General features: G+C 43.1%; 1 protein-coding gene across 1 annotated transcript; it reads left to right on the top strand.

Moving 5' to 3' along the window:
- Positions 1-12: 12 nt before the first annotated feature.
- RCN1 (reticulocalbin 1) lies at positions 13-13,088 on the top strand. Its single transcript, XM_021536711.4, has 6 exons — positions 13-250; positions 4,961-5,154; positions 6,727-6,905; positions 7,435-7,495; positions 10,084-10,283; positions 11,172-13,088. Exons 1-6 carry the CDS (start codon positions 39-41, stop codon positions 11,277-11,279), a joined length of 954 nt encoding a protein of 317 aa, XP_021392386.3. The 5' UTR covers positions 13-38; the 3' UTR covers positions 11,280-13,088.
- Positions 13,089-14,061: the final 973 nt, after the last annotated feature.

Below are 14,061 nucleotides of genomic sequence, written 5' to 3' on the forward strand. Positions count from 1 at the left end.
CGGGCAGCGAGCGGGGCCGCGGAGCCGGGCCGGCGGGCATGGCGCTGAGGGCGCTGCCGCTGCTGCTGCTGCTGCTGCTGGCGGCGGGCGCGCTGGGCAAGCCCATGGCGCGGCCGGAGCGGGCCCGGCCCGGAGCCGCGCCGCACGAGGACCGGCCCGGCTTCCAGTACGACCACGAGGCCTTCCTGGGCAAGGAGGAGGCGCGGAGCTTCGACCAGCTCAGCCCGGAGGAGAGCCGGGAGCGCCTGGGGTGAGCGCCCGGCCCGGCCGGCAGACGTGGCGAGGGGGAGGGCCCGCGGGGCGCGGGGCGGAGGAGGCGGCCTGGGCTGCCTGAGGGTCCGCGGGGGCAGCGGGGCCCTGCGTCCCGCAGTGGGGCCCTGAACCCCACAGTGGTGTCCTGAACCCCGGTGTGGGACCCTGCACCCCACAGTGGTGTCCTGAACCCCACAGTGGTGTCCTGAACCCCGGTGTGGGACCCTGCACCCAGTGTGGTGTCCTGAACCCCACAGTGGTGTCCTGAACCCCGGTGTGGGACCCTGAACCCCACAGTGGTGTCCTGCACCCCACAGTGGTGTCCTGCACCCCACAGTGGTGTCCTGAACCCCACAGTGGTGTCCTGAACCTCACAGTGGTGTCCTGAACCCCAGTGTGGGACCCTGCACCCCACAGTGGTGTCCTGAACCCCAGAGTGGTGTCCTGAACCCCGGTGTGGGACCCTGCACCCAGTGTGGTGTCCTGAACCCCACAGTGGTGTCCTGAACCCGACAGTGGTGCCCTGAACCCCAGAGTGGTGTCCTGAACCCCAGTGTGGGACCCTGCACCCCAGAGTGGTGTCCTGAACCCCACAGTGGTGTCCTGCACCCCACAATGGTGTCCTGCACCCCAGTGTGGGACCCTGCACCCCAGTGTGGTGCTCTGAACCCCACAGTGGTGCTCTGAACCCCACAGTGGTGTCCTGAACCCTAGTGTGGGACCCTGCACCCAGTGTGGGACCCTGCGCCCCAGTGTGGTGCCCTGAACCCCACAGTGGTGTCCTGTACCCAGGTATGGGACCCTGTATCCCAGAGTGATGCTCTGTACTCCAGTGTGGGACCCTGCACCCCTTAGTGGTGCCCTGAACCCCAGTGTGGGACCCTGCACACCACAGTGGTGCTCTGGACCCCACAGTGGTGTTCTGCACCTCAGAGTGGTGCTCTGCACCCCAGTGTGGGACCCTGCACCCCAGAATGGTGCTCTGAACCCCAGTGTGGGACTCTGCACCCCAGTGTGGGACCCTGCACCCCAGAATGGTGCCCTGAACCCCAGTGTGGGACTCTGCACCCCAGTGTGGTACCCTGCACCCCAGAATAGTGCCCTGAACCCCAGTGTGGGACCCTGCACCCCAGTGTGGTACCCTGCACCCCAGAATAGTGCCCTGAACCCCAGTGTGGGACCCTGCACCCCAGAATCGTGCCCTGAATCCCGGTGTGGGACCCTGTACCCCAGAGTGATGCTCTGTACCCCAGTGTGGGACCCTGTATACCTCAGAGTGGTTCCCTGAACCCCAGTGTGATGCTCTGTACCCCAGTGTGGGACCCTATAACCCAGAGTACTGCCCTGTACCCCAGTGTGATGCTCTGTACCCCACAGCGGGACTGTGTTCTCCACAGTAGTGCCCTGAGCCCCAGTGTAGGACCGTGTACCCCAAAGTCACCTGCAGGTCGAACCTCTGGGTTTTGACTTCTCACACCCTGCTGGTTTTGCAAAGGAGCAGCCAGCAGTTCATGGCTTTGGTGTTTTTCCCTGCTGCCTTTTCTGGCCCCACAGCAATGAGGCTGGTGGACAGAGGCGTGTGTTGGACCTGCTGCCGGAGGGCTTTGCTGCTGCAGCTCCCTGCCTCTGGGACACTTGCCCACACCGTATCAGTGTTAATCGAGTTTCAACCATTCCTTCTCTACAGCTACGTTTACAAGTTCACTACAAGCATTTTCCTGCAGCTTCTTCACTTGTGACTTCTTTGCTCACAGTGTTCCAGTTGTTAGTACTTCCACGCTGCTCTTTATTGCAAAGAGCAGGGACCATGCCTTACTTTACTACTTCTCCCTCCTTTACACCTACAGGGAGCCAGATCACTAAGCAGAATAAATTTAATAGGAGTTAAAGAAAGATCCTTTAATGTAGTTACCACGAGGAAGATTGTTTAAAATACCTGCATGTTCTCAGTAAGATTCCCCCCCAGCCTTCTCTTTCACAGGGAGTGGCACTTGCTAATTTTCTATCTAGTCCTACCATAAGCAGTACCACTGTAATCTCACTGAGTAACCTCTTGATCCTTCTCAAAGCTGTCACTACTATTTGTGTGTCTCACTGAGTAAACAGATGAAGTGATTACCAATAATGGTCGACTTCATCCTCATCGTTTCAAGAAGAAGCAAAAGAAACCATGTTCTCGGATATATGACTGACATAGATTCTCATGAGTTGTATCACCAAAATGGACATGCCCTCCTAATATTGGTCTGCACTTACTAGTACAGATAATTCAGTCAGGGATATGATTTAACAATACAGCTGTTTTTAAACAATTTTTACAAATGCTAACTCAGGAAGGGAAGAAGTTTTAGCTTCCATTGATCTCACTGATTGCCATTTGGAGAGGTGACGCAGGCATGTTAAAATGCAGCCACAGTCAATAATTACCTTTTAAATGGAGGTGACTGAAGTGGCCCTCTGAGGACACGTTGTGGGGTGAGCACTGTGCATCTCAGCATCAGGGATGTGGTTCCTGGGGGGCCTTTGGGGAAGTTTTGTAACTGCCAGCATTTCCCAGCCTTGTAATTTTGGACAGCAGCACACTGCGAGGTAAAGAGAGAATTAAAAAAACATCTTGTGGCTTAATAGTCACATGCTGAACCCTCTCTCCCCATTTTTGTTATGGGCAACCTCGTAGTGGGTTACAGAGTCACTTCTCAGCAAGTAATTGGCTTTTAGGAAGAAGGCAGATTGAATTAAAAGCTATCTTTAAATGATTTCTGGGAGAAAACAAAAACATACAGTCTGCTGTTCTAACCAGTGTATGCTGCTGTATTTATAAGGCATTTTACCTTGCTTAGGAAATGTGGCAGCACACTGGTCATCCCAATAACAGTAAAAAGTGAGATCCACAGTCCATACAACAACTTTTTACCTGTGTCTTTGGGAGCCTGTAGGCAAGACTGTTTCATTGTCCTCATCTTCAGCTGAGAAGTGGGGTGGAATAGTGCACATGGATGCACTGGACCTATAAAAACTGGTGAATAGGAGAAGGCATGAAACATTTTCTGGTACACAGTCTGACTTCTTTCATGTTATACATTGCCAAGACCTACCAGCTCTTATTATTTAATAATTTAAATTATTAAATAATAATAATTTAATACCTTAACAGTAGAAAGAAATACCAGTTAAGCAACTGAAATTAAAGTCATTGTGGGGAAAATCTGATGACAAGTAGAGTCCATCATGCAGGGAAAGGGACTACTGGCAACCGATGGATACAGAAGAGAAAAGGTTTTCTAGTCAGTTAATTCACAGTTCACTAATTCAGAAAAGAAATTCAGCAGCCCCTTTTTGCCCCATAACACAGAAGCTGCATGTTCATAGAGTCAGTCTGATACTATCAGACAAGATTGCTGGAAGTTCAGCAGAAGCTGCTGCTGTTATTTCAGCAACAACTTTTGTAATTAAGGCTTCGGAAGAGAATTGCTTCACTACTTGAGCAGTTCCAGTTGGCCAAATGTGATTTCTTTGTGGAGAACCAAGATGTGGAATTTGAAAGAATGTTTAAAAATGCAGATCTTTTTCCCTGTGTCCTGTGGCTGCCTGGAGGTTTCGAGAGCTCACCTGTTGAATGTCAAGTCAGGATTTAGACAAGTCAACTCCTGCTTTTATCCCTGCATTCCAATGGCACGTTTGTTTTCCATAGGCATGGCATGAGCTGGCCACTACATGAGGCACAGGGGACCTGCAGACAGGCTGGCCCTGCACCTCATGGGCAGGGTGAGGGGTGCTGATGTGCCCAAAGCCAGTCTGGATGTGCCAGAGAGCCAAGGTGGATGTGCTCAATTCTAAGAACAGGCACAGAAGCCAGTTTTACAAGCTTGGCCCCAAAATGGTGGAGTTTATCAATTGCAGAGAGATTAATTGCAGAGAGATTAGTTGCAGAGAACATAAATGGTAGAGAGAGCATTGTCCTTATTTTTTTTTTTTTTGAACTGCAGCTGTGTGCAGAATGTTTCACTCCTGCTGATTTCAACAGTGCTTGAAACAGTGCTGGCAGCTTTACACTGGACAGAGGTTTGTAGCCCAGCTGCCAGCAATGCCTGGAGACCTGCTGCAGACTTGATACTGCTTTAGTGAGTAACAGGCATTCCTGGCAACACCAGCAATACTGCTTTCCATTGGGAATGAAAGAAAAGAAACAAGTGGAGGGACAGGCATGGAGGGGCATGTACATCCCCAGCATTACACAGTCATATAACTCACTTCACCTTGGTGTCAGCCTGCTGGAAAGCCAAAGGAGAAACTGCAAGTGTCCACCAAGTCCTGGATTTTTGCCCTGGTTGCCTCCAGCAAGTTTGGGTACAGGCTTTGTCCTGAATGCTATGAGCCAGCATGGCCACTCCCTGTAGGCAGTGAAGAACAGATGCCCCTATGACAGGAGGGACAACCTAAGAAAAAGAAAGCCAGGTGTTCTCTGCTCACTGATTTTGGTTGTGCAAGTTCTTTTGAATTATTTGTAGCAATGCTGAATAACAAATAGAGACGCATTCCTTAAGATGATGTGTGAAATGCAGGAAAGCCTTAACCAGTAGAACAGCCTTAGGAGTTTGGTACACTCTGTTTTTGTGGAAAATCAGGGCCAGGTAAAGATTACTAAAATTGGCCTGGGATGCAGTTTTGTTTTCTGCCAGCTCTTAAAGATGCTGATCTCTTTTTACAGGAAGATTGTGGATAGAATAGATGACAACAAAGACGGCTATATCACAACAGAGGAATTAAAAACCTGGATTAAACGAGTACAGAAACGCTACATCTATGAAAATGTGGCTAAAGTTTGGAAAGACTATGATTTAAACAAGGATGATAAAATTGCCTGGGAAGAATACAAACAAGCCACATATGGTTATTATCTAGGTAAGAGAACAGATTGTGTGATCAAGGATTTTTGAGATTATAAAATATGATTTCTTGCCTTGCAGTCAACTGGAGTTTGGTGTCACATTTAGGACTCTTGAAGCTCACATTAAATTTTATAGATGCTCAGAGGTCAAAAGCACTTTTTAGTTATTTATTGCAGCCCTTTGCACATGGGTCACCAGCACACAGAAGGTTTTGTAGAGGTATCATTAAATATACTGACACAGCTGAATAAAGTCTCCTCCAGTTAGAAATATATTATTTTTTAACATTGAAAAGGGTACTTTAATTAAAAAATAATATATTGTCTAATTAACTGTATTTGTGAATTTAGTCTCTAAAATCTTAAGTCTAGATGTTAAAAATTTAGTCCGTGTCTAAGCTATAGCAAAGTTACTGATTAAAATCATTCTTGCAGAATAACATGCTTCAGACTGTGATCAACAGCAAATGAAAATCCTTAACAAATCAGGCAAAAGAAACATTTGTTAAAAAATATACCTGAATTTCCCCCCCACCTCCACCTTCCCTTTGCTTTTATAAGTTAATAAAGGAAGAGGAGGAAAAGAGATCACTTAAGCTAAAGGGCAGTACTGACAGAGCAACAAATCACTATTAATTGACCATTTATACTTACTGGAAATGAGAATACAATATTTACCTACCACAGAAGCAGTTTGTAGAGCAAGCTTCCTGTAGCAGTAATAATTCCAAAGTCTACCTTAGATTTAAATGGAGCTTGTTACATTTGTGAAAAGAAATATTTGACATGCAGTCCCTGCAGAATTATCCCTGGAACCCTTCTCAGCCCTTTGTCCTTGCTCCCTATAAGCCCCAAGATTTGGAGAGCAGCATTGTGGGCTTGTATTAATGAATACTTAAAATTCCCATCTGTAATTCCCAGCCCAGTCTTTTTCACCTGTGTTTGTCTCCCAACACATGAATTGCGAAATTGTTATGAGTATTTTTCATTTTTAAAGTCAGTTTAATTACCCTATTTTAAGAATTATATCAAATATCATTCCTTTTATGCCACTGAACGCTCTGAAAAAATGCCATTGTTTTAAACTGAAAAGAATTGTTAGGTTCCCTGTAGCAGAGGCGTAGCACTGACATAATTTCAGTCAGTCTGCCACCTTCTGAAAACACATTTCCTTGGTTTGCTCTTCTTCAAACTGAAAAGTTGTGTGGGTCATATTGATTCCTAAAGAAGAAGAAAACTTCTGGGAATGAAGTCTACCCTAAACATTGCCTCAGTGGTGCTTGTAAAGGCAGATAAAAAAAATCTGTGAGGGATAATATATAATACTGCAAAATCCATTATTCTGCATTGCAACAGAAGGCTTGCTCAGAAATTTACCTCTACTACTTATTTGCCTCTACTGTCACCTTTAAAAATCAAACCAAGTACTTGACCCCTGAATTTAAAACTTCACGAGGAAGAGAATTTCCATTTAGAACAACAGCTATTCTGGCAATAAAACTTCTTATTTCTAGACTCAGACAGCATTGTTTTGCTAGTATGTTTTAAAGCAAAACACCTCTGAGATCATCTTGATTCATTTGCAGAAAATCCAGAAGAATTCCAAGATGCAACTGATCAGCACAGTTTTAAGAAAATGCTGCCCAGAGATGAAAGACGATTCAAAGCTGCAGATCTGGATGGGGACTTGGCTGCCACTCGTGAAGAGTTCACTGCTTTCCTGCACCCAGAGGAGTTTGAGCACATGAAAAACATTGTTGTCTTAGTAAGCAAAGCAAGATCAATGCTGTTGTTTCTACTTTCATGGGTGAACTTTGAAGGCTTCTCTAACCTTTCCAGGCAGGGTTTAGAAAGAGACACACACATAACAGCTAAGTGGGGAACAGAAAATGGTACCTTTCATGATACTCACTTGGTTTAGGAGTCTCAATGTAACAAAGACTTTTTAAGTGCACTTAAATGGCTCCTAAATGGAATCAAGAAACAATCTTGGGGCACAGAGAATTTTATTTCAAATCAAAATAAAAGGAGGGCATGCTGATATGCAGCAGCTGAGTGTTTCATGCAAGCAGGTATCTGCCACTAACATAAGCAGTTCATTCATATGGGGAATTCTTTCAACATGAAAGGATATTTGTATATTCATTGTGTAAACAGCAGTCCCATTTGGTTTAGTGAGACTATATTCACTTGTGTGCAGGGGCAGGTCAAGGCCTCAGAACGTTAAATGATCAAAAGCAGGTAGTCAGAGATCTATTTTTTCTTGATTACCTTCATGCAAAATTGTTTTCCAGGAAACCTTAGAAGACATAGACAAAAACGAGGATGGTTTCGTGGATCAAGATGAATACATTGGTAAGTATTGTTACTTGTTTCTTATATAATCTCCAGTCTGTTTTTTCAGTTTTTTTATCTACTCTCAGATTTGCAGAGCATTAACAACCCAAAGTGAACAGTTCTGTGTTCCAGCTCAACTATTTTATACCAACCATCCAACTCAGTCATTTTAGGTATATAGCAACATGACCAGGAATTTTCCTCATGCTTCACAACACAAAATTATCCTCTTGTTCTTATTTAACTCAGCTAAGAGATACATGAGAACAAAATAAGAGAATCTGGAATAATATTTTTCATGGCAGGGATATTCTTTGTATATCACACCATGTTAACTGCTGTTTGAACACTGTTTAGAAATGCAGGAGGATCAGAAAATGAACTGATCTTTTCCCAAATTTGGATGGTTCTCAAATATCCAAAATACTTGGGAAGCAAGCATTGCAAAAAGAGAAAATACACCTTGTTCTTTCTAGGTTTTTTTCCTATTTTAATTAGTAAGTAAACCCCATACTTCTGTACTGATGATACCATTGTATTTTGATGAGTTTTAAATCCAGAAAGTAGCACTAAGAAGGCATTAGTGCAAAGTTGGATGAAGCTTTCTGTTTCTAGTGGTGCTATAAAGATCACTTCACATAGAATCAGGAACAATATATACACGCTAATTAATGGCAGGGGATTCTGTTCCTTGTAAATTATATTTAGCCCAGAAAGTGAATGCTATTCATCTATGACTGAAATAACAGAGCGGCATAATTTCCACAGTAATTTCAGTTCATTCAGTGACATTACCTACATATAATTATAAGGTAATTGTCAACATTTGTTACCATGTGAATGCTGGTTTTTCTTGTCTTCTATAGATAGGAACATAGAATGTTCTAGTCACGATCACCCCACATTGGCAAGGATGATAAAAATCAAATTGACAGGACATGTCAGTTGCTTCAAATAAACAATATAATTTGCGCTTTAAAAAATGAAAAAAGAAAGTGAATGTGTTGTCTGAAGTTTTCTTCCTGAGTTGAGAAAACTATGCTTAAAATATTCCTGCTTTCCTTTTTCAGATGTAATTTTTAAAAATTTTGATGAAGTTGGGATTAAGAAACCAACAGGAAACTAAATCATTTCGTTGGTAGTTTATGAGGAACAACAAAAAGAAGTCCAGAAATTTCAGTCTCTAGATGGAGTATTTGTTGGGGAAATTTGCTGAAGCTTACAGAATGATCTACCCTCCTTTCCCTTCTTTCCTCCCATTTTGTCTTTTACAAAATTTGGTTTAGATTTACACAAGCAAAATACCTATAAATTGTTGAGCAGAAAGAGCTAAACTCGCAGTGCGCATGGGCAGGTAACAGAGTATTTCAGGGACACTGAGGACAGTGACAATGGAGAGCTTCAGCCCAGTGTACAGCCCAGTGTAATAACCAGGGGGTTATTCCTGCCTTTGAATTCAACATTTATGTTTCTCACAGATACCAGCCAGCCTCTGATCCTCACACTATCCATGTGGGTACACTTTTCCTTAGCACATTCCTGAAAACCAAATCCAAAAGGCACTGAAGAGGAGAGGAATAGTAGCACAAAGCAGGCTTTAATTCTAAATAGAGAAGTGGAAGGCTTGAGGAATAAGATGAGTAGGAAGGAATTAGTCACAGTGACCAGAAGAATGACACAGATGAACCACTCATGATTTGGAAAGCCCTGTGATGTAAAGAACATTTAGAAGTCAGTTTGGTTTAATAATCATTGCTGCTCTCTTGTGTTTATGCAGAAAGCAGCTGCCGCTGTGGTGTGGTCCTACCAGTGCTTCCAAAATGTAGCACAGGAGTGATGTGCAGAGCAGTTCATGTGTGTAATCTGTGCATCCTGTCACAAACAGTGCTCCCTCCCCAGGTAGCAGTCTGTGACAAGTGCACTGTGCCTGTGGCTCCTCACAGAATGCACCATGACTCCTGACTTCTCCAGCTCTGTCTTCCTGGAAGAGTGTCTTCTGCTGGAATGTGCTGTAGCACTGCATGGTTAAAAGGGAACTGATATACTAAGCTGAATGTCTCTTATACAGACTTCTCTAAAAGCAGTACAAATGCATGTAGGTTCCATTTAGCAGTTTTTGTTTGCCTAAATTCCCCCAGTGTCTTTTTTTCTGTAACCACTCTGCTGGCTGGAGTCTGATCTTATCCACAAAGACATTTGCTGGCAGGGACGAGATAAAATGGCTGAGTTCCTTCCTTCCCATGTGACAGAGCCTAGCACTAAAGCTTAAGACTGCTGTTCAACCAAAGAGCCATCGAGGATTTTGTTGATTCTGAAATCCAGATGATGGCCTTTGAGCAGGTTCACCTCTCCTGTTAGCCCCAACAGCAGTGCACAGGTGTGGTACAGGGTAGTGTGAGAATGGGCAGAATCACCAGCAGAGAAGAAACAGGCCTGAGAGAAGATACAGCTACTCTATTTACATCCCACATTTCTTTTTCTATAAGAGACACTGTGAAAGAGTGAAAAGTTCAGTCCCCTCTGAGGAACGCTGGGAAAGTATCTTTAGTTTGTACTTAATTTGCAAAGTAAATAGGACTCAAGTAAGACCCTTATTTCCTCTCCAGCTGATATGTTTGCAAATGAAGAGGGTGGACCAGAGCCTGACTGGGTGATTACAGAGCGTGAGCAGTTTTCAGATTTTCGTGATCTCAACAAGGATGGAAAGATGGACAAAGATGAGATCCAGCACTGGATCCTCCCCCAGGACTATGACCATGCCCTAGCTGAAGCCAGGCACTTAGTCTATGAATCTGATGTAGACAAGGTATGTGGTGCTCCAGTATTGTTTCTGAAGAAGTTATATAAGGTCTTGTGGGTTTTTTAAAATACCAGCTTGCAAGAAATTATTCTTAATAACTTTTCTTTAGAGTCCAGAATTGCTAGTGGAGTAATGCTTTCATACCAGTTTCAGTGGGTATTGTTAGAATTACAAAGTAGCAAAATACAGTTTGTCAGCTCTAGAAGGTCCTCTGGCTTTCAGTGATGGGAAACTATCATCTTAAGCCTGGACATTTTAACACAGCAAAAATACTCTTTTTCCTTTAAGACTGGTCATGACTTTGGTATGTTAATATACACTAAAAGAGGAGAATAAAGCTACATTTAGATATCCCTTGTACTGAAATGTAGGAGTAGAAAAACCACTCTCAGTTCTATATTCAAGCACATATCTTTCACTTAAACACTTGCTGTGATGAGGGACAGTATATTCCTGATGGTGGTCTTCAGAAGTGTAATGCAAGTAAAGTTGGAACCTGGAAGCCAAAATACTCTGAACACAGAAAGTGTAAACTGCTAACATAAGCAACCACCTTCCACAAAGTGCACCAGAGGATTTTTGTTTTTACAGTCAAGAAGATGAAACAAACCACAGGGCAAAACAGTGTACCAGGTAATCCACTTTAACCTACTGTTGCTACTGCTTGGCATTACAAAGAACTTTCAGTTAGCAGTTTGACCTACCTGGAGCCTGTGGGACTTCTGTCTTCCACTGAGGTCCAAATTTCACTCACTGTGACAGCTACATATGATTGCTGAACCTGCAGCCTGCTTATCTGTTTCCCAGGGCTCTTGCAAGTCTGTGCTGGTGTGTCTTTCTGACTTAGTTTTGCAAATATTCTTACAGAGGTTTTTTTTTTTTTCCTCCTACCAGGATGAAAAACTAACAAAAGAGGAAGTTCTAGACAACTGGAATATGTTTGTTGGAAGTCAAGCTACCAATTATGGGGAGGATCTCACGAGAAACCATGATGAACTATGATACAGTGTCCCAGCCAGTGTGCCAGACATCTTTCCTCCACTTTACTGAAATCACCGTGTCCATTCCCTCCTGGAGGGAAGATGGGCAGCAGACACAACTGAATGACTTGCATTAATATTATTTTTAACATGCCAGCTTATTACCTCAGAATCAATGTAGAAATAGCTTTTTTACTCTTTTCACATGGTTAAATTTGGTATGTAGTTACTACAGTTTTATTTTTGAAAAAATAAGGTAAATTTTCAGAATAGGTTAGAGCCTGACATGGAAAAGGAACTTCTAAAAACATTGCAAAAATCTTTTGTATCCAAGTATTTTCTTCAAATACCCACTTTCACCACAGTGAAATGCACCTAGGATTAGAACCCTAATGTTTAAACAGACTTAAGTTATTTAGTTGTCTTTTCTAATAGCATGTAACAGTTTAGAGGTAACCCTTTGAGCCTCCTACCCAGAGAAGGGTTTGATACCTGCTTTGTCTCCAGGCAGTTTCTGTGTGCCAGTTGGGTCAGTGCTGCTGCAGGAGTTTCCAGCAGCTCCCCAGCTCCTGCTTCAGTGTGCAAATGCACAAGTGGTCCTTGTCCCTGACCCTGGCATTTCCAGCCAGGGATGCAGAGCCCAGCCTGGCAGCTGCTCCTTCCACAACCCTTGGCCCTGCTGCTTCCTGGGAGGAACTGTGCCACATGGAGCATAATTTATCTCCTGCTTTTCACACTTCACCCCAGCCCTACTCTTGTTCATGCTGTGTGAATGGCAGCAGTTCTGTGATGGAGAAAGAATGAGACATATCACCCCTCTGGGCCTTCTGTCTCCTCTGCCACTACGAGGACAGATTCTTGTGCCTGAAGTTCTGGGTTTGTGTGTATATACCTTTAAGTACATGTTACTGAAGCAACTCTAAAGACAGCTCTCCTTCCAAAAAAGGGGGGAAGCTTTCCACACAGGTGCTTTCTTTCTTACTGTATAATGTGAGTTGTTACATGTATATTTTTATATAAACAACTTCTCTAAGTTTTTGGTTGTTTTTAACTGTACTGGTTTTAAAATAAGGACAATAAAACCAATACTTTTTGATACTGTGAAGGTGCAATAACACTAACACAGATTAGCAGAGAGGTGATGTGAAAACATAAACCAAGCCTCTAAGGCCAGTAGTTACCAAAGCACTGGGATGGTCATTTCCAAAAGCATCTGGACATAAAGCCTCAACTGTTCTTTGTTGCCTCATTAAATAAAAAGAAAAGCCAAAAAGAAGTGTAGTATGCATAGCCAGAATAACCAGAATTTGTTCTGGACACTAATACTGGGAGATAGGACTCCACAGAAGCATTCTCTGGGAGGTTCCTGGAAGGTTTGGTGTAAAGCATCACACCCTGGTCCCATAACCATCCAGAGGGGACCTTTGAGACTGTGAGACGTTCCTGCAGTTCAACACGTTTGTGAAAATCATCGGGAGACAGGGCAGAACTGTGACCTCTGTAAACAGTATCATTTTTATAAGGTCATACAAGAACAGTGGTGGAATATTTTACATCTTACAGTTGAAGATAATGAAATGTAAATTGCTGAGTCTGACAGAGAGTACATGTCACTACTGCTAAGTAGTGGTACCACTAAGCTTTTGGGGTGCACGTCTCGTGACATTGCCAGCAATGTCTCTGAAAAATCCCCACCTCTCCCACTAACATACAGTAGGGCAAATGTCATAAAAGTGAACTAGTTTTGCTTTTACAGTACCCTCAAGTTAAATAAGAGCCTAAATGCCATGTTATCTGGGAAGCAATAAAATTGTATCTTGGCACATGTAAATGATTATATATTTTCTTTATGGCTTGGATTTGGAAAGGTTTACTGTACTCAATAATCCTGACAATCTTTATCAAACTAACATATTTTGCTAACAGATTTTCAGTAGTCTCTGTGTACTCAGATTATCTTCTGCTGTTTCAGGAAACAATACCTTAAAAGACCTAAAAATCCTGCTTGTTTCCTGCAAGTGAAACTGCAGCTCAGACTGGATGGTAAGCCAAGGATTTTCACTGGAGCCCAGGGGAAGGTTGTTTGTTCACTCTTGTTGAAATTCAGTGGGAGTTGGGTGCTGAGACACTAAGCATTGTTGCCCTCAGCTAAACATGACACTTCTGAGTGCACTGTGCACCGTCCCAACAAAAAAACCACATCTGTGCTTTGACAAGCAATCACATTTTCTTCCACATTACTAAATGAATCTGGAACAGAATTAGCAGCACGCAAGAGAAAAATTGTGTTCTCGTATTTGTTCTTGATTCCTGTTACTGCTTGGAACACATTGGTATTTTCCAGGATAAAACTGTACTTACATGAGTAAGAATGCTGAAATCAGAGTTTTTCACACAAACAGGAACTGAAAATTTAGATCCATAAAAATATTTTCTTTTTTTTCCAAAAGAATGATACTCAGATAGCATATATCCAGCTAGGCAAAAAGCATGCCAATTAGAATTGGCATGTTTAAAGAGGTTTAAAATAATAAAGTTATTTATCAATAGTGGGTTATGGGATCATATTAAGATTAGTAGCTTTTTTCAACAAAGCAGAATGTAGAAAGGGTTTTAGAGAACATAAATCTCCCTGATTTGATTTCATTTTAAAGGCTCCCCTGTTTTTGCAGTTCTCCATAGTGCTTCTCTTACCAACATTCAGTAATGGCACAGTACATTCCATGCACTAAATTTCCCTTTCAAGCTCAACGCACTATGGAAGAGTAACTCCAAAAGAGACTAGAGCTTCTGGGTTTAAATTT

Source organism: Lonchura striata, chromosome 5, assembly GCF_050655825.1.
Source record: "Lonchura striata isolate lonStrDom1 chromosome 5, ASM5065582v1, whole genome shotgun sequence".
Lineage (NCBI taxonomy): Eukaryota > Metazoa > Chordata > Aves > Passeriformes > Estrildidae > Lonchura > Lonchura striata.

Coding starts and splice junctions, on each gene's coding strand:
- RCN1 (XM_021536711.4), top strand. CDS start 39: ATGGCGCTGAGGGCGCTGCCGCTGCTGCTGCTGCTGCTGCTGGCGGCG. Junction 251..4,960: donor GAGAGCCGGGAGCGCCTGGG/GTGAGCGCCCGG, acceptor CTCTTTTTACAG/GAAGATTGTGGATAGAATAG. Junction 6,906..7,434: donor TGAAAAACATTGTTGTCTTA/GTAAGCAAAGCA, acceptor ATTGTTTTCCAG/GAAACCTTAGAAGACATAGA.